A 19946-nucleotide genomic window follows, 5' to 3' on the forward strand; every position below is an offset into this window, starting at 1 on the left:
TCATAAAAACAAGGGGCACAGATTCCAGAGGGTCTAACACATTCAGAAGAACTCTCTCCAACCCCCTGCACACAAAAGACTAACCAACATCAAAGCAAACCCACAAACCAAGTGTCTTGCACTAAGCTTTAAATTTAACTTCTAAACACAATTTTTTAAAGACTTCATATAGCTATCATAAACATGCCATCTATTCTTCCGCTGGGAATTTTGAGCCTGAAATTCTATTATTTAAATCCTATTCAAACAAATCCAATTCCATCATACTCTTCCTAACCCTACTAAAAACAGAGTTTGGCTCCTTAGCCATATACACATACTTCTTCTATACCACTATTCAGTACTTCCAACTTATTATCCCAATTTCTAATTGTCTTATCTTAGTATATGTTCATTCCCCCTATACCTCTAAGTTCCAGTGAGAAAACAAAGAAAACAAATGTGGTTCTCTAAAGCTTTAATATTTATGAAGTGGTAGATAAAAATACCTGGAATTAAGCATAAGGTGAAACCCACAAGACCTTTATCATCCCTTTTCTAAAAAGTGTTGGTACATTCATGTGAAATGCTGATATGATTTCCACACCAAGAACATATTTACTTTTAATACTATCTAGAAAGTATGTTTGCTGACTTAAGATCTACCTTCTTAAAGTAACCCACACTAAGTGTTCACATCTCCCCAATTTCATTTCCAAATATATATTAACCTTTTGATCTTAAATATGGTATGTATTTTTTTCTTAATAGTTAATCACAGATACTCACGGGTTTGTTTAAATGATGTCCTACTGAATCTGCTAAAGTTCCTATGGCATCATAAAGAATGAGCAGGTTCTTATGCTGGTATTTACTAAAAGCGAAGACCAAGGTATCAAGTATATAAGCAAGGTAAGGAACAAGTTCCGTACAAGCCTCCTCTTCTAAGGTAGCAAAGGCACTAGAGTTTAAAAAAACAAAACAGAGAAAGAGAGAGAGATTATTACTGCTGCAGTTTATCATAGAGATAGGAAACCAAGTCTGTAGTATACACAACATCTATTTATACTTTATATGCCTATCTCCTTACCTCACTATACTAGAAGCTTATTTTTATTATTCATTCCCCATTTCCTCTCACTTCTTTCAAAGAGGCTGCCACCTACAGGCATTTGCTTCACTACAATAGTAACATCTAAAATTATTGTTGGTTCTTAATATTCAATCATTCAACAAACTGAGCAGTGTCGTGACCTCCTAAATGTTTCCTTTAGTAGGAGGGGAAAGGGATGATGCAGGTGGTCAAAGGGCACAAATTTTCAGTTGTAAGAATAAATTCTGGGGGCGCCTGGGTGGCTCAGTGGGTTAAGCCACTGCCTTCGGCTCAGGTCATGATCCCAGGGTCCTGGGATCGAGTCCCGCATCGGGCTCTTTGCTGAGCAGAGAGCCTGCTTTCTCTCTCTCTCTCTGCCTACTTGTGATCTCTCTCTGTCAAAAAAAAAAAAAAAAAAAAAAAATTCTGAAGATCTAAAGTACAGCGTGGTGACTGTAATTAATAATGCAGTGCCGTCCTAATTGCGGAACATAATAAATAACACAGAGGACATGGGGAGATGGAGAGAAGGAGTTGAGGGAAGTTGGAGGAGGAGATAAACCATGAGAGACTATGGATTCTGAAAAACCACCTGAGGGTTTTGAAGGGGGTTGGGGGTGGGAGGTTGGCGGAGCCAGGTGGTGGGTATTACGGAGGGCACGCATTGCATAGAGCACTGGGTGTGGTGCAAAAACAACAAATTCTGTTACGCTGAAAAAGAAATAAAAAAAAAAGAAAAAAAAAGGCAGTGTTGTATATCTGAGAGTTAACCATTCTTATCACACAAAAGAGTTACTTATGTCAACTATGTCAGGTGATGGATGTCTTAATTATCTTTATCTTGCTAACTGTTCCATAATGTATGTTTACCAAGTCATCATGCCGTATACTTTTTCATTTTTTTAAAAAAGATTTTATTTATTTATCTGACAGAGATCACAAGTAGGCAGAGAAGCAGGCAGAGAGGAGGAAACAGGTTCCCTGCTAAGTAGAGAGCCTGAAGTGGGGCTTGATCCCTGTTCCCGGAGATCATGACCTGAGCCAAAGGCAGAGGCTATAACCCACTGAGCCGCCCAGGTGCTCCCACGCTGTACACTTTAAATACATGGATTATTTTTGTCAACTTTTCCTCAATAAAGCTTAAAAATGTTGGTCTAAATTCTACACCATACATTAGGATGCAAAGTTTGTTATCATAAACTTGCCTTATGTATGGCTTACCTATTAAGACAAATTAAGACACAAAAAACAAACACTCAAAAGAGTCTGAGTAGTTACTTAAATTTAGGCCTAAATTTGTCTGGACTCTAAGGTGTACCTGGCTTTTCATTTCTAAAATTAAGGTTTGTATTATTTTCTATTCTACCCACTCAGCAATTTCCCAAAACAACAGGCTTAAGCCATTTGTTAGTGAAAGCCCGGTCTTAAATTGTTTATGTATTTCCTTTATAGCACTTGCCATGAATTATAATCATACAGTTGTTTAGTATTCTATACTAGCCTCTAAATTTAAGATGGCAGGGACTGTAAACATAGCATTTAATACATGCCTAATGACTAGTAAAGTTTAAAAAAAAAAAAAACAAACAAACCACAAAACACCTTAAGGAAACCAATTATAGTATGTATCCTCCCCTCATTAAAAAAGTAGTGCCAAAGCCCTTTTGGTTCAATGTTCTTTCCTCTTATTAAGGATTAGAATGCTTTCAGGTGTTTTTGCTTCTCATCTGGTAAAGAGTACAACTCCACTTAAATTCATTTCCCTTTTTTCTTCTTATTAATAAAGTCAACAGTAAAGCAATTCTAATTAAAAAGTTAAGAGCTGTAAATATGTCAGGACTTTTCAGAATACAAAAGGTTTGTTCAGGAAACTGGAATATTTATAGTAATGAAACTAACTGCTGATCTGATAGAAAAAAAGACAGCCCCAAACCCAAACGACATATAGCTACTGGAGTGGATTCACAAAGTGAAAGCTAAGTCATTGTGGGACTTTTCTAGCTGACCTTTAAACTAATGATGTGATGTGAGTCTGGTCGAACTCTGTTATTCCTTTAAGAGCAAGACCCTTACTATCACCACTCTAGATGTCTGCAAGAATTAAGATGAAAGAATTCTGTTACCATAGGCATAGAGAAAGGAAATGAATTGAAGAAACAGCTGACACCTAAATGACTCACATTTTGATTTACAGAATCTACAGGTAATAAAAGCTCCATTAACAGTTTAAAACCAACATTCCACCACAAAGCTGAAAATTAGCTTCTCACTAAAATACCCACTCCCTTTTCCCACAATCAACAACGTTATGGATTTGTCCCACCTGCAGGCAGCTTCTTGTACTCTCTTGTTGCTGTCGAGGATTCGCTTTAGCAATTCTGTCATTAATGGCTTCAGGTACGTATCAGGGGGTTGGCTGACTACCCAGTGTGCATAGCGGCTAAGAGTCCAGCACGTTATGGAACGCACAAGAGCCTTTTTATCAGAGAGGCACTGAATAAGGTGGGGAATGAGCTCAGGCAGGTACGGAATCATGCCTTGCATACAACCTGAAAAAAAAGTAACAAATCTCTCAGAAAGTGCTAAAATTCAGTTAAAATTATTTCAGTTGAATACTAAACTGATAAATGCAGCCATAAAAAATATTCAGATCAAAAAAATAGAAAATACTGAGATCATCTCTATCGCAATAAATATTCTCTAATAATCTGTTCCAAAATTAAAAAAAAAAAAAGAAAGTTAATTGGTCCTAAGTATCTTCTAGTAATTAGGAAAGCTTGTTTTACTTCTGCTACACAAATTATGGCTTTCAGAAGTGCCTACAAAATAATTCAATTTCTTGTATATATATGCCTATCTCCAAGACACAGTAACCCTTTATGGGGGTTGATGTGACTCTCCTACTATGTTTTTAACACTTACCAATGGAGAAAATTGTTTTTCTAGCAGTGGGGATGCTTCTAACATCAGCCTTCTCATTCTGTTCCCTTTATTGTAACAGAAGCATTTGTAAAATATCATGATGGGGTTAAAAGTAAGCCTATGGCTAAATAATAATTAACTGGTTCAAGGTAAAAACTTGTCCTGACAGGTTTTTTTTTTTTTTTTAAATTGCATTCTTTTACTCTGAGGGAGGCTGAGCATCTTTTCATGTGTTTAAGGGCTATCTGTCTTTCCATTTTTGTTAGTTATCTATTAGCATCATTTGCTAATGCTGCTATTTAGGTATTTTCTTCCATTTTTGTTAGTTATCCATTAGTATCATTTACTAATGCTGCTATATAGGTATTTTCTTTTTTTCCAGTTCATTCCTTTAGGCTTTTTTTTAAAATTTAAACTCAATTAACAAACATATAATGTATTATTAGTTTCAGAGGGAGAGGTCAGTGACTCATCAGTCTTATATAATACCTGGTGCTCATTATACCACATGCCCTCCTATTTTTTTGATCTGAATATTTTTCATGGCTGCATTTATCAGTTTAGTATTCCACTGAAAAAATTTTAACTGAATTTTAGCTCATTACACCAAATGCCCTATCATCCAGCTACGCCATCCCCCACGGCTCCCCTGCAGTCTCCCCTCCAGCAACCCTCAGTTTGTTTCCTACGATTAAGAGTCGTAAGCCTTATGGTTTGCCTTCCTCTCTGATTTTGGTAAGAGGACTTTTGGATATAAACATCTTTTTTAAGGTTAATGTAGATCACAGTGTCATCTGTTCCACATTAGCAACACAAGAGAGCAAAAAAGTATGTGAATTCCAGACTGAATCATCTTTGCTTATTACATTCCTTAAAGTGGTCCATCTGCATTAGAGCCTATTAAAGACTTCACAGTTCAGTTTTGACTTAGACTTACCTTCAGCAATTGCTCCTAAAACCAAGATGCCAGATTCTTTAACAACCCATTCATGATGAAAAAGCAATTCTTTCAAAAGGGGCAAAATGTGTGGCAAAAGTTCATCACGATACACATTTGCAAGAACATCTAGGGCAGCAGCAGAACATTTTCCTAAACAAATATTTAATTCAAAAACATTACATTAAACTCTATTATCATTAACCCTATTATCGTATTTGTTCTATGTACAACACTTTAGTCACCTACAGTTTTAAAGACTTCAATTAAATAGGAAGCAATCTGTCTGTTAACAAGAAATATTTTTTGGCCAAGAATTAGAAACCTAATCATGAAGGTATTCTCTTTTGCATATGACTGCCACACTAGGATTCTTTTGTTTACAGAGAAAAATCAAAATACTGTTCCACTCAATTTAGTGCTTCTAGGATATGATACCCACTTCTACAACCTGCAGTAAAATGTGTACATTTATTATTTCTACTTAATATTCTGAGCGGTAGATCATTTCAAATCAAATACATAATGACTCAACAAGAGATCAGGCAAAGAAATCTTAACAAGTGACTAGCATCTGAAGCATAAAACAGGCCAGAAAACATTCCTTCCAGATAAAGGAACTATTATTAGCCATGGAAGTATGGATCAATTAAGATTTCATTTAATGTGTGCTCGCTTCGGCAGCACATATACTAAAATTGGAAAGATTTCATTTAATGTAATAATTAAGAAAACAAAAATATAATTAAGCATAAAAATTTTTCCAAATGTGATTAGGCATATTAAATAGTGGGTCACAAATCATTAAAGAATATTAAAACCCGGGACGCCTGGGTGGCTCAGTTGGTTAAGCAGCTGCCTTCGGCTCAGGTCATGATCCCAGCGTCCTGGGATCGAGTCCCACATCGGGCTCCTTGCTTGGCAGGGAGCCTGCTTCTCCCTCTGCCTCTGCCTGCCACTCTGTCTGCCTGTGCTTGCTCTCGCTTCTCTCTCTATGACAAATAAATAAAATAAAAAAAAAAAAAAATCTTTAAAAAAAAAAAATCTTTAAAAAAAAAAGAATATTAAAATCCTTTTTGAAAAAAGGCTGTTAAATTGGCTAGAAGGAACACCTTACTCATCAATAAGGGTCTTGGTTATATTGTATGATGGAACCATACAAATGAGTACTATACTACCATGAAAGACAAAGAAATCTTAATGTACTGATACAGAATGAGTTAGTTATATGATAAACGGAAAAGAACCAACAGAGTACATGTAATCTCATTTCACTGCTGGGAAGTCAGCCTTGTCTCCAAAAAAAATTTTTTTTTACATACATTTTGTCTGCATGTGCACAGAAAAACTTCTGGAAGGGTATGAAAATGGGTGGGATGTTAAGAGGGAGTAATTCCCTCCCCCAATTCAATTTACATTAGTGCTTTTGTAAAGTTACCTGTATCCTGCCTCCAGCCTAAAAGTAGGGATATACAAGGAGGTGGTATACTAGCCTCCCACTGTGCTGTTTTGCTTTCCATGGTTTTGGTTACCTTCAGATAGGTGCAGTCTGGAAGCAGATGCTCCTTCTTCTGATGTATCATCAGAAGGTTTATAGTAGCCTAACCGCTATACCATAATGTCTATTTCAGTTAACGCCCCCTCCCACCTCATCATGTGAACATTTTATCATCATGTATCATCACAAGGGTGAATGCAGCACAGTAAGAAATTGTGAAAGAACACATCACATAATGTTTTCTATGGTATATTGTTATAATTACTCTGTTTTATCACCAATTAATATTGATAATCTCTTATGGTACCTAATTTATAAAGTAAACTCTATTGTAGGTATGTATGTGTTAGAAAAAACAATATATACAGGGTTTGCAAATATTTGTGATTTCAGGCACCTTTTGGTCGGGTTGTGGGGGCATCTTAGAACATACCCCCCTGCAGATAACAGGGGCTACTACAATCTGACAGAGGTGAAGACATTGGGCTCTCTTGCTATGGGAAACCTGGGTTCCAAAAATTAAGTGTGTCATTAGTACTAGCCATGTTAAATAACCAACCTTGGTAAGTTTCTCTTTTTGCAGTTTCCTTACCAACCTAAGGCTGTTGTAAAGTTAAATGGGATATTAAAACAAAACAAAACAAAACAAAACAGGGTTTCTTCTTGGGGTGATGAGAATGTTCCAAAATTTACTGGGGTGATGGTTGCATAACTCTGTGAATATATGAAAAAACCACTGAATTATAGTCTTTCATGAGGGCACTGTACAATATATGACTTAGTTCTCAATATAGTTGCTACCAAAGCAGGCAACTCTATTTTTTCTTTTTCACTTACTTAGATTCCAGTCAGAAATTGTATCATCATCATCAATTTCATCATCATCATCATCCTCCTCTTCAATTCCATCTTCATCATGCTGCTGAGCCACTGTCCTTGATCGATGAAAACGTGGCCTTATATCCTGTTCACTATCAGGAATTGTTTCATCTTCTTCAACATCACCCTTTTTTTAAAAGAAAAATTGTGATGATATTCAATTATCATTATTGAGAGATGACGCCATGTATGTGGTTCTGAAAGTGTATCTAAGAACCACTCCCCTGCGCAGAAAAGAAATCTTTGTCAAGGGGAGAAAAAACTACCTTACTGCATATTAGGTTCAGGACCTGTAACTGCATTACATTGTTTCCCATCAGCTGGTATAATCCAGACCATCTGTATAAAATTCAGACTGTATTTGAAAATTTTAAAATAAACTACAAGTAATTTGAAACAACAGGAAATTTATGCTAACTCTACCAGAACCATCTGGTTCCAATGAAGTTAGAGTACATTAGCACCCAAATTCATTGATGGCTTCTACCTTTAAACTCTGTAGCATATATAAGAAGAAACATACTTATACAGGGTCGATTTTAAGTAAATATGCTTAGTCAAATTCAAAGATTCTCTAGAATCAATAAAAAAACAACATTACCTATTTATCCGAGAAGTTTCCTTACCTTAAGTAGGATAATATCTATATCTGAGTACTTCATCCCATTCACTAATACAGGAATCAATCTGTAAAGGAATAAATTCATGAAACAAAGATCTAAAAATCTTCTAAGAATTAGTAAGAAGTCTTAATGACCTTACTCATACTAGAAACATCAAAGAGACAACTACCACTGCTAATCTGGTCTTGAAGCATATTCTATGATGTCTGTACTTCTCAAATATGGAGTATTCCTAATACATATCCCAGGCCCCCTTTACATACTCACATATGGGATCTCCTGGATTAAATCTTAGTAAGAATAAGGTAGCTTATCAAGAGTGGTTAGAAATAAAACTAGTAACAAAAAATTTAGTAATTTCTCCCCTAGAAATTTATCCTGAACATCATAACAAACATTCCCAGTTCTTTAAGACTTAATGTTTCTTGATGAAGTAACAAAACTAGAAACAATCTAAATATATGTCATTTAGGGCTTGGTTAAAAATAAATTACAGTAAAGTTAAAAATGAAACAGAAATGTATGAAACACATTTAGCATGGTTCTACTGGAGTTAAAAATAATGAGATTACCCATGTAATTACTTATATAAACAGACTACTATCTAGAAAGGATATGCAAAAGAAACTGGTATTTTTGGAAAACTGGAAAGGCTAAAAAGGGATAAAATTAATCATTTACTTTATTTCTAAAGAGTGTGACACTTTTACAATTAGCCTGCATTCAGTATTTGTACTCCTTTTAATAAAAGAGATGACAGTGTTTAAAATGTATAGTAAGTCTAAAATAATTTATTCAAAAGAAATAACGCAAAAATGGAAAAAGAGCTCTACCAGTAAGGTTATTATATTATAGCCTTCAAAGAAGAAATTAGGAAATTTTAATTTCTTAAGAAATTAAGAAATTTTAATTTCTTTTTTTAAATATTTTTATTTATTTATTTGACAGAGAGAAAGATCACAAATAGGCAGAGAGACAGACAGAGAGAGAGATGAGGAGAAGCAGGCTCCCTGCTGAGCAGAGAGCCCGATGCGGGACTCGATCCCAGGCCCCTGGGATCATGACCTGAGCCGAAGGCAGAGGCTTAACCCACTGAGCCACCCAGGCGCCCCTAATTTCTTTTTTTAAAAAAGATTTTATATACTTATCTGACAGAGATCACAGGTAGGCTGAGAGGGAGGCAGAGAGAAAGGAAGGGAAGGAGGCTCCTTGCTGAGCAGAGAGCCCGATGTGGGGCTCGATCCCAGGACCCTGGGATCATGACCTGAGCTGAGGGCAGAGGTTTTAACCCACTGAGCCACCCAGGCACCCCAGAAATTTTAATTTCTTAAGAAATTAAGAACTTAAATTTCCAGTAAGAAAATGCTTAAGTCAGGATATCATGTCTAATCTGAAGCATTAACATAATCATTAAGCCAGAACCAAGATGTCTGTAAACATGGAATCCCAGGTATCCTGGAGTAGTTAGGAAAAAAAATTTACCAAAACACACAAGGAAAGGTCAAAATACTAATGACTTCAATTCCCTTTGTAGCTATGAGAAGTTTAAGCTCTGACTGCTTTAAGTTTTGATGATTTCCTTTCTCACTGGGCCCTTAACACGTTTAAGAGTCTACTGTGGATAAAAGGTTTTGAGAAAACTTAGGAAGCATTTAAAAGGCCACAGTTCTAGGGGCATCTGGGTGGCTCAGTCAGTTGAATATTGGACTCTTGATTTATGCACAGGTCATGAAGGTTCTGCAGATCAAGCCCCACCCAGACCTCCAGGCTCAGCGCTCAACAGGGAGTCTACTTGGGATTCTTTCTCTCCAATGCCTCTGCATCACTGCCCCCCCCCCAAGCTGGCACATTCTCTCTCTCTCTAAATAAATTAATAAAATCTTAAAAAAAAAAAAAAATTCAATTGTTCTCTGCTTCTGAATTCTACCTTTAACTGTTCTGGGCGGCTTGGGAAATGTGAACAGCCAAAGGAAATTCATACCCATGACTACCATGTGGGCTTATTAATAAGCACTTTCCTTATAATCTAATGAGAAGGTATTAAGATCTTCATTTTATAGATGGGTCAACTAAGGTTACATTACTTCCACAAGGTCATTAATTTTAAGTAATGGGAGAGTCAGAAATCAAGACCAGTTTGGCCTGCCTCCAAAATAATTCTTTCCCCACACCAGATATAAGAAATTCTCACTCTCTACATTCATGTGTTAGGCCTTAGCAGAGGCCTTACTTCTAAGAGTTAAACACTTTAATGTCAATTAAATATGTGCAAAACCAATTCTGAGTACAACTTTACCATCAGTTAATTTGTAAACCCTTATTAACTAAAGGAATAGCAAATAGGAGAAAGCAGTGGGACTTAAAATTCCCTAGACAGATATAAAAATGTGGGATGGCCAAATTTTCAAGCTGAAAAGTCCTTCTAAATTCTAAAATAGATTAATAGTAATTTAACATTACAGCTAATGAAACAGAACTATATCCAATTTATAATAAAACCCTATTCATAAGCTACAGGCATTTTGCAGCACAGTCCGCTTTATTTCATTCACCAACAATGAAATCATTTATTACCTGTCAGTAATTTGGGTGGAAATAGTGAGGACAGATGGAAGACTATAAAATTCTGCAGTTAACAAGAGGTAAAGTAAAGAAGTAAAGACAGTGAGCCTTGTCTATTCTTTTTAAGATGGAAAAAATTATAAAGTTATGGAGAAAGAAGAGAAAGTTCGAAGAGAGAATGTATCCATTTGGTGGGGTGAGGTCCCTGAAGAAAAAATTATGCTAACCACTTAGATTTTAAAAGACTCCTTCAATCCCTATGCAATTAAAATTATCTTACCAGGAAATTCTGAGAACACTGATGATAGGTTAACCTTATTTAAAGGAAGTAATATGTAGTAAAAAGATGAAATGATTATTAGAACAAAATAACTCATTTGGACAATTAAGATTATGATTTAGAATAAACCATCTCCAATTTTTAAAAAAATCCCAAAAAACAACTGCTTCCTGAAAAATCTCTTTAGTTATAACACATGCTTATGCCAACTAAAATTAAGTCTGGCTTCTTTAGAACTTCCTTCCCTGATGGCAGAATGCAACATAAAAATGTAAAAATGAGGAATCACTATAAATTTAAGATAAAGGTAGCATTCAAAAGAAGGAACACTTACTTAGGAAGATGCCTTACAAGTACATCTTTGCATATGGGCTGCTCAGCCAAAGTGAGCCAGAATTCACAGGCTTCTAAAGCTACATTTTCGTCTTGATCTTGCGTCCTCTGTAGCATGTACTGAAAACAAAGAAGCATTAATATTAATTGGTTTAGATCATAAAGTTAAAGTAAACCTAATGCTTGGCTCAGCAAGTTAAAGGTCCTCTGCTATCACCTTAACTTTACAGTGATTCTTAACCTTGGCTTTGATTTTTTTAAAAAAGTTTCTGAGTCAACTCTAAAATCCAGCCAAACTTAAGAACAACTTTGGAATGCTGCTTAATGAAAAGTGTTCAAATTATGTATGGCATATCTGCTTCTGTAGAGGTGTATTTTCTCTTATGAAACCACCAAGATTTTAAACATGTATTAAATAATCAGTCTTCTTGGAAATACCAAAATAAAGTCCATTATACCTTTCATTAAAAAAATGAAGAATCTTTTCGAAACATAATTATTTAACCTCTTTCTTACATGTATTTTCACATATGTAACATATGTGACATACAATTATTATGCAATTACAAAACTTGAATTTTTGTATTTGGAAGGAAGTAGGGATATTTCTTAAAGAAATTATAATCTATAGTCTCTAACATGCCAAGCCAAATTCATTCTTAACTTCTTATTTCTTATTCTTAACTTCAAATAACATTTTTTTTTTTAAAGATTTTATTTATTTGACAGAGAGAGATCACAAATAGACGGAGAGGCAGGCAGAGAGATAGAGGGAAGCAGGCTCCCTGCTGAGCAGAGAGCCCCATACGGTACTTGATCCCAGAACTCTGAGATCATGACCTGAGCGGAAGGCAGTGGCTTAACCCACTGAGCCACCCAGGAGCCCTCAAATAACATTCTTAACCAAATTCATTCTTAAGGAACATCAACCTGAAATTTATCCAAAGGCAGTGTCTACCCCTCTTTAAAAAACCTTTATGTGCAAAAATAAATATAATCAAAGGTACGTATACGATTTCCCAAAGTACCTGGGTCTGGAAATGGGGTCAAGTGTTAGATGCAGCCTTTGTACATATTCTCTTCCAGACTAAAACATCTCACATGACAAAATGTGGCAACACAAGAATTGTGACAGGCCAATCCCTATTACATTCCACACCAAGTCCTATTACCATGCTGAATACTGCTAAATAACTATACCATTTTAAGTTAGCCTCCCCACAGGTGACATGGCCCCAGCAAATGATAAAGTATCTTTTAATTTTCCTATTAGCTCCAACTTTCACTAAACCTTCAACCAACTTGACCCGATTCTTCTAGGCACTTCAGAGAGAACAGGTTCATCAGAGAAAATGTCTCTTACATTTTTTTTTAAAGATTTTTATTTATTTATTTATTTGACAGACAGAGATCACAAGTAGGCAGAGAGACAGGCAGAGAGAGGAAGGGAAGCAGGCTCCCCGCTGAGCAGAGAGCCCGATGCGGGGCTTGATCCCAGGGCCCTGAGATCATGACCCAAGCCGAAGGCAGAGACTTTAACCCACTGAGCCACCCAGGCGCCCCAATGTCTCTTATTCTAATGCTGCTTTGCAACTATCTTTCCTTATGCTTTAGAAAAGGAGCTGCTGCACACTATAGATGCTAGCTTTTTTCTAACAGGTCACAGATCCCCATCCTTTAAGAGAAGATCTTCCCTCTACAGACCATAATTCTCTGGAGGTGAAAGGGAGGATCTAAATAATGTATTATTTAATACAACTGGAAAGCTATATATATACTACTCACATACAAATGAATCCAGTAATATGAAACGTAGGTGGTACAGTTTGCCACTATCAGGACTGAGTACTGCCCGAACAAGTTATTTTGTTCTAATAATAATTTTATCTTGTTACTACATATTACCTCCTACTAACCTATCATCAACATACTCAGAATTTTCTAGTAAATTATAATTGCATAGGGATTGAAGGAGTCTTTTAAAATCTAAATGGTCTGATGGAACTAACTGTAACAATTATGTATTTTCTACTCAGAAATTTCACTTTTACCATAAATCGTAAGAGGATCACATCAGCTTTACCAGTAATGGGTGGAAAGCAAACACTTCTAATTCCAACTCCAACGACACAAGAATGTGCCACTTAACCTACCACAGTTCTAATAATCATTTAGCCTAACACGTATCTAGCGAACACAAAAAATTTACGTAAGTTATTCTTGTTAAAAGCTGTCTATTCCTTTAAGTAACTTTCCCCCTTATAAACACCTTCAATCTCACATAAAGAGAACTTAGAATTTTAAGACAATCGTGAGCTGTTTTTCATAGATCACTGCCAACAAATGTGTTTAACCAATTTAACATTATACATTTTGTTCTCATGATTTTTCTTGGGAGAAAAAGGAGCGCGCCTTTAAGTCACCTGTATTACCTCAACTATGTTATGCATGTGAGGAAGCAGGCGATCCATTCGAACTTCAAGCAACATCACAAGTGCCCGGCATACATTTTTCCGTACCTCTGGTTCTTCATCAGCAGCCAAAGCAAAGAGGTTCTAGTGAATGAGAAACATTTTTTTCTAGTTAAGCATTCCTGTGTATTAGAAAGGTTTATACATAATAACAAGTCATCTCTAAGTTAGTAACATTTAGAGAAACCCTAAGAAGATATGGTACAAATAAACACTGTATTAACTGGCCTGCAATACTAGGTTATAAAACAATTAACTAAACATAAGATGGTAACTGCCAAAAAGTATGACTTGGCAAATAATCTAAAGTCATTCTTTTGGAAAGACTGACTAATTGTGTTTTAAGGTAATTTTTAGTTTTTGAGAATAAAATTGTGTCATTAGAACATGGGACACTCATCTAGCTCACCTAGAAGAAGATAATCTTTAAAATACAATTTATTTTAAAAAATTATACAATTTATTTTCCTTCAAAAGTACTGTGTGTCCAGAGATTATTTCTACCAATCCAGATTCTTAAGGTAGTAACAGGTACAACTTCTTTAAAAGCATTGATAATGGGGAAATGGATGCTAAGTTTCCAACAACTTAACCCCAAACTGCTGTTGTTCACCAAGTCAACTACTGAATAAGCAGTAAAAGTTGCCATTAATCTTATGCTGTTCTTAACAAGTTTGTCACCAAGGTTAACAGGGAAGAAAAGCGCCTGAATAAACGACAGACTGTTTCATTTAATCTACAAGACACTATTATTTGATTTTACAGATAAGGAAATATAGAAGTTATCTAACTTGCTAGGCAGGGGAGAATCTGAATATGGTTTTCATGGAATTTTATGTCCACACTCATTCACTGTATCAACAAGCCTCCACTAGAAGAAGAGGTTGTCTTTGGTAGAGGTTGCAAAGTGGACATGTGAGAAGACAGAATAAGCCTTCCCCCATCTCATTCTTGAGTTTTTCTTTCTCTGTGCACGTGCACATGCACACACACACACACACACATTTAAAAGTAGTAAAATGATCATTTAAAAAAAATACATAAAATCCAAAGTGTCCCACAATCTTCTCTCAAAAAAAACACCAAAAAAACAAAAACAAAAACAACACAAAAAAAAAAACGCAGAAAAAAAAAATCTCCAAACTGAGGAACATAAAAGCTTAATACAAGGGGTAAGACAATGGAGAAATTCAAACACCAAATGTGACAGTATATGAAGTACTGTTGTGAAATTTTAAAAATTTCGACCTCTACAAGTCCTGTCCCTGCATCTGACGCTTTCACAACTCTGTAGTTCCTTTTTAAATCAGACATATTTAACATGTTTGATAGTCTTCATTAAATCGGATGATGTCTTAAGTAGAAATATCTAGCTTTGTCAAGATACATCTTAGGCATGTATTAATAACCAATACATTTTCATTCATTATTGTCACACTCAGCAAACATCCACCCCCAATGAAAACAATGATAATTAAAGAAACAAATGATCCACTTATTAATTAATTAATTTTTTAAAAAGATTTTATTCATTTATTGGACAGAGACCACAAGTAGGCAGAGAGAAAGGCAGAGAGAGAGAGGAGGAAGCAGGCTCCCTGCCGAGCAGGCTCGATCCCAGCACCCTGGGATCATGACCCGAGACGTAGGCAGAGGCCCAACCCACTGAGCCACCCAGGCGCCCCTCCACTTACTAATTTAGCCAACACTTTTTGAGGGTCTACTATGTGTCAGGCACCTCCTATGGAGGTTTTACTCCTTTTGGATGGAGAACTGGCTGAATCTTACAGGATTATCAAGGAGCAACAAAGTGTTCACATGGTATTTAACACCACTGGGAAATACTTTAAAATGTTGAGAAACATGCTTGCTCCACTTGCTGAGTATGGTCCTGTGGAATTTTTGTTTTCAGAGAGAAATTTTATTTCTTTTATTCTGAATTACATTTCTGTATAAAATGTTGGGCTATTTATTCCTATTCCTTTTTTAAGCTGTGAAACACTAAGAGGAAATATTATTACAATTACTACTTCTAAGAATAATAATAGCTGTAGCTAACATGTAGACCAGCTTCTTTGTAGCAGGCACTGTTCCAATTTAGTTACAGCAAATGTCTTTATAACAATCCAACAAGGTAGATCTATTATTGCCCTCATTTTACAGATGTTGAAACTGAAAATATCAGTTAAATAATGTGGCCAAGGTTAGCAGCTGTGGACCTGAGCTTTGCTTGAACCCAGGCAGTCTTACTCCAGACTTTTAGTATTATCCTCTGCCCTCTACCTCAAGGTAGACTGAAGGTAGAAAATTTATGTAACCCTAGCACCAAACACAGTGCCTCATTTATAGTATGACTCAGTAAATATCCACTGAAGACTCGTGTTTTAGTTTCAACTTTTAAATGGCTAGAGGATCCTACTATTCATAGTCTACTGGTGAGAAATGCTCAGAAAGAAGCTTGTCAATTTAAGTGATGAGGAAAAATGATGAAAACATTCCCCTCTTCTTTCTTTTAATTGCCCAACAAAAATACTAGCAGGATGGCCCCTAAAATTTTTAAGCATAACCAGGGTGGGAGGGGAGTGGGTGGCGCATGCATGCGTGGGTGGCTCAGTTAAGTGTCCCACACCTGATTTTGGCTCGGGTCATCATCTCATGGGTATAAGATCAAGCCCCACACTGGGCTCTGCACTCAGTGGATAGTCTGCTAGAGATTCTTTCTCTCCCTCTCCCCAGCCCAGGGTTGCTCTCTAAAAATAAATACATACATCTTAAAAAAAAAAAAAAGCTGGAGAGGAAAAGACAGCTTTCATTTAATGAAAAGCAAAGTGAAGTGCTTAAAGAACTTTAACTTGTTCACACCTGCTGTTATCAAGTGGTAGTAATTCTGAAAAACAATTCTATTGCTTTGAGTTCATGGCCAGAAAATGATGCTTGACCTTCTGCTTTTATCAAAAATGTAAAAGGGCCTTTAAATGCTTACAGAGATTCACGAGTCAAATTTTTCCCGACACCTCCAATTCTACAATGGAAACCAATGGAAAATGAAGCACCAACCTTTTATTAGTCTGTGCCTTCAGATTCTTAATAAAGAACAAGTTTAAGATTACTCAGACTCACCAATGTTTCATGTTTCAAATACAGCAAATGAACTGGGACACTCAATTTACATCTGGAATTTGAATAGTACATTCAAATAAAAAATTTCTAGCTAAGATATTAAGCACCTACAAACCATAATCAATGCTTGTACCGTAAGTTAAAAAAATCAGTTTAATAGAGAATTCTTTTATTTTTAGTTAACAAAAATCACAAAGTCTACACTGTATCCAATTTTAATACCATCAGAAAAAATTTAACATTTTCTAACTTTCCCAAAAGCAAAAGGGGGGGAGGGGAGACAAATCTTACCTCAATAAAAGAATCAATGTGCAACATCAGAGCTTGAGTCCTACTGATGATAAACTGATTGACACATGCAACAGCATGAGACCTAGAAACAAAACTTAAATTTTAACAATGCTCACTACAGATTTTTTCTATTTACAGAAGACTGACAAGAACTTAACTTTTCCTCCATAAATTATGATGTATGTATAGCCATAAACATGTTTGTACATACATATATATGTATATACAGATACACACCCTGAAAAGAATGAGTTAAATTTCTTTGAATATTTAACACAGAAAATGAATGATATATTAGGTGAAAAACACAGGTTCCAGAGTATTACATTAATACTTCTTTCAAAATGTTAAGTGTCAGAAAGGGTATGTCCACGTTTTTAATAGTAGATACCCCTGAAGGGTGGGACGGTGGATGGAGGCATACTGGAAAATTGTTTTATATACCTACAGATTTTAAAATCATGGCTATTTATTCCTTTTAAAACTAAAAATGATTAAAGTCTATAGGTTTTGTGTTCAGATGTAGCCAATTCAAGTCCACAACAATTCCTAATGGCACTACCTTTAAAAACACACCCCTAAGCCAATCACTTCTTCCTTAGTCCGAACTACCGAGATTACTCCAACAGGCTCCAACTGGTTTCCTGACATCCTTTACAGACTATACTACAACCTTTTACACATACATGAATAAAATCGTCACATTACACCCTTGTTCAGGTTGCTCCAAAACCACATCATCTAACTTTTCCTACAAAAGATCAAATGGTAAATATAAGTGGGACACAATCTTGTCAATTTAAGTGATAAGGAAAAATGATGACACCATTCCCGGACCCTTTCTTCTTTTAATTTTCCAACAAAAATACTACAAGGATGGCCTGCTACTACAAGCCCCCACAACCTTTTAGACACACATAAATAACATCACATTACACCCTTGTTCAGATTACTCCAAAAATACACAATCTACTTTCCTACAAAAGAATGGTAAATATTATAAGACCTCCGTGGCAGCTTCATCCCCATCCCCCAAGCACAACCTTTTTTTTTTTTTTTTTAAAATGTCAGTGTTTGTTTGTTTTTAAGATTTTATTTATTTATTTGTCAGAGAGAGAGAGAGAGGAGCGAGAGTGAGCACAAGCAGACAGAGTGGTAGGCAGAGGGAGAGAGGGAGAAGCAGGCTCCTGGCTGAGCAAGGAGCCCGATGCGGGACTCGATCCCAGGACGCTGGGATCATGACCTGAGCCGAAGGCAGCCACTTAACCAGCTGAGCCACCCAGGCGTCCCCAAGCACAACCTTTTAAAATATAAAATCATTCTTAGCTCAGGTTATGGGCTGAATTTGGCCCCATGGGTCATAGGTTGCTGACTATTGGCCTAGGCCTAGACTTTCCATTATGCTGTGGTTACTCCTACTCTCCTAATTTCATTTCTACTGTGCTACAAAGTTTTCTTCTTTTGTCACTGTAAAAGGCTTATCCCTAACTCCAGGACCTTTATACTTGGTGTTACCTGTCTTATACGTCCTTCTCCTTGACCTTCCAAAGACTGGCTACTTTAACTTTTTTCAGGGTCTCTGCACAAACGTTAACCTTTATAGAAAACCTTCTATATACAATACCTATGAATCACTGTCTAATCCCTTATTCTATTATTTTCCACAGTATTCATCATGAAATTATTTGTCTGTTCTGTCTGCCTTTTCTGATAACCCAAGAGAAAAAGACAAAAGAAAAAGGTACTACAAACAGACAATAAACCTATGACAAGATGTTCAACATGATTAATGACAGAGAAGTAAACCATCAAATTCATAATGAAACACAATTTTATATCTGACTGGTGAAAATTAAAATACATCACAATACTAAATGCTGTGCACCCAGAGAATCTTGCGCTTTGTTAATAGAAGAGTATAAATTGATGCAACCACCCTGGAAAACTCTGGTGTTCTTTCCTTGTTACTTGTCTTTTGTCCCAGAAATTCCTCCCCAAAGGTTTTATGTCTTCCTAGAGAAACTCTTACAAATACACAAACGGAGACAAGAAATAAATGTTTTCAGCAGTACTATCCACAACAGCAAATATGCGGAAGCCACCCAAAAGCTGCAAGGGGGGGGGAGTGGGGGCGGATAACATGAATAAATTGTTCAATCACCATGCCAAGTAGTATACAGTAGTCAAAACAAGTGAGCTACAATGACAAAATATGGATGAAACTTTAGTAATATAATATTAAATTTAAAAAGCCACCAAAGATTAAATTCATTAAATACTTTCTATGAAGTTAAAAACAAAGACAAACACACAAAGACATGCATTTTACATATATATGCAATACATTTATTTTTTAGGGACGCCTGTGTGGCTCAGTTAAGCATCTTGCCTTCAGCTCAGGTCAGGATCCTAAGGCCCTGGGATCAAGTCCAGCATCGGGCTCCTTGCTCAGTGGGGAGCCTGCTTCTCCCTCTGCCTGCTGCTCTCCCCCTGCTTGTGCTCTCTCTGATAAATAAATAAAATCTTAAAAATATATATATATATTTTTTAAAAATGCAAGGGAAGGAAAAAGTTGGGATGAGATGTGGGTTGTTGTCATCAAGATCTTAGCTTTTGTTCTAGGTGGTAGTGATTATTAAAAATACCTAATAAGTAACTAAAGACAAAATGGAAGTGGGCCATGATGAGAACATCATGACGCAAAAATCATAACCCATCTTTGTGTACCTCTGGTAGGGTTTAAAAAATAAAATGGTTCTAATTTTTCAATTGCTTAGTCATGTGATGGATAAATCTACATTCCTTTGCCTCATTCTATATTCTCAAAGTTCAACCGTTATTGAGATGGAAAAAACATTTTTATGAGTACATACAAAATACCAGTTAAGCTGTATAAACAAGATAATAAGTAATAATACAGAATAAAATCCTATAAAGGTGGAGTTCAGTGTACTGCTA

At 36.0% G+C, this 19946-nt stretch overlaps 1 protein-coding gene across 2 annotated transcripts in view; it reads right to left on the reverse strand.

Moving 5' to 3' along the window:
- The window catches only part of TNPO1 (transportin 1), a 94894-nt gene that overhangs the window by 20924 nt on the left and 54024 nt on the right, over positions 1-19946 (reverse strand). For both annotated transcript variants that reach the window (XM_004764476.3, XM_004764477.3), the window contains exons 7-14: positions 16989-17070; positions 13539-13661; positions 11108-11226; positions 7935-7995; positions 7267-7435; positions 4932-5084; positions 3396-3621; positions 769-940 (exon numbers count right to left, since the gene is read on the reverse strand). In XM_004764476.3, coding sequence (XP_004764533.1) covers positions 769-940; positions 3396-3621; positions 4932-5084; positions 7267-7435; positions 7935-7995; positions 11108-11226; positions 13539-13661; positions 16989-17070 — 1105 coding nt within the window. The remainder of the gene's footprint in view (positions 1-768; positions 941-3395; positions 3622-4931; positions 5085-7266; positions 7436-7934; positions 7996-11107; positions 11227-13538; positions 13662-16988; positions 17071-19946) is intronic.

The sequence above is a fragment of the Mustela putorius genome, unplaced genomic scaffold, assembly GCF_011764305.1.
Source record: "Mustela putorius furo isolate JIRA1106 unplaced genomic scaffold, ASM1176430v1.1 tig00000145_pilon_pilon_pilon, whole genome shotgun sequence".
In the NCBI taxonomy this organism is placed as follows: domain Eukaryota; kingdom Metazoa; phylum Chordata; class Mammalia; order Carnivora; family Mustelidae; genus Mustela; species Mustela putorius.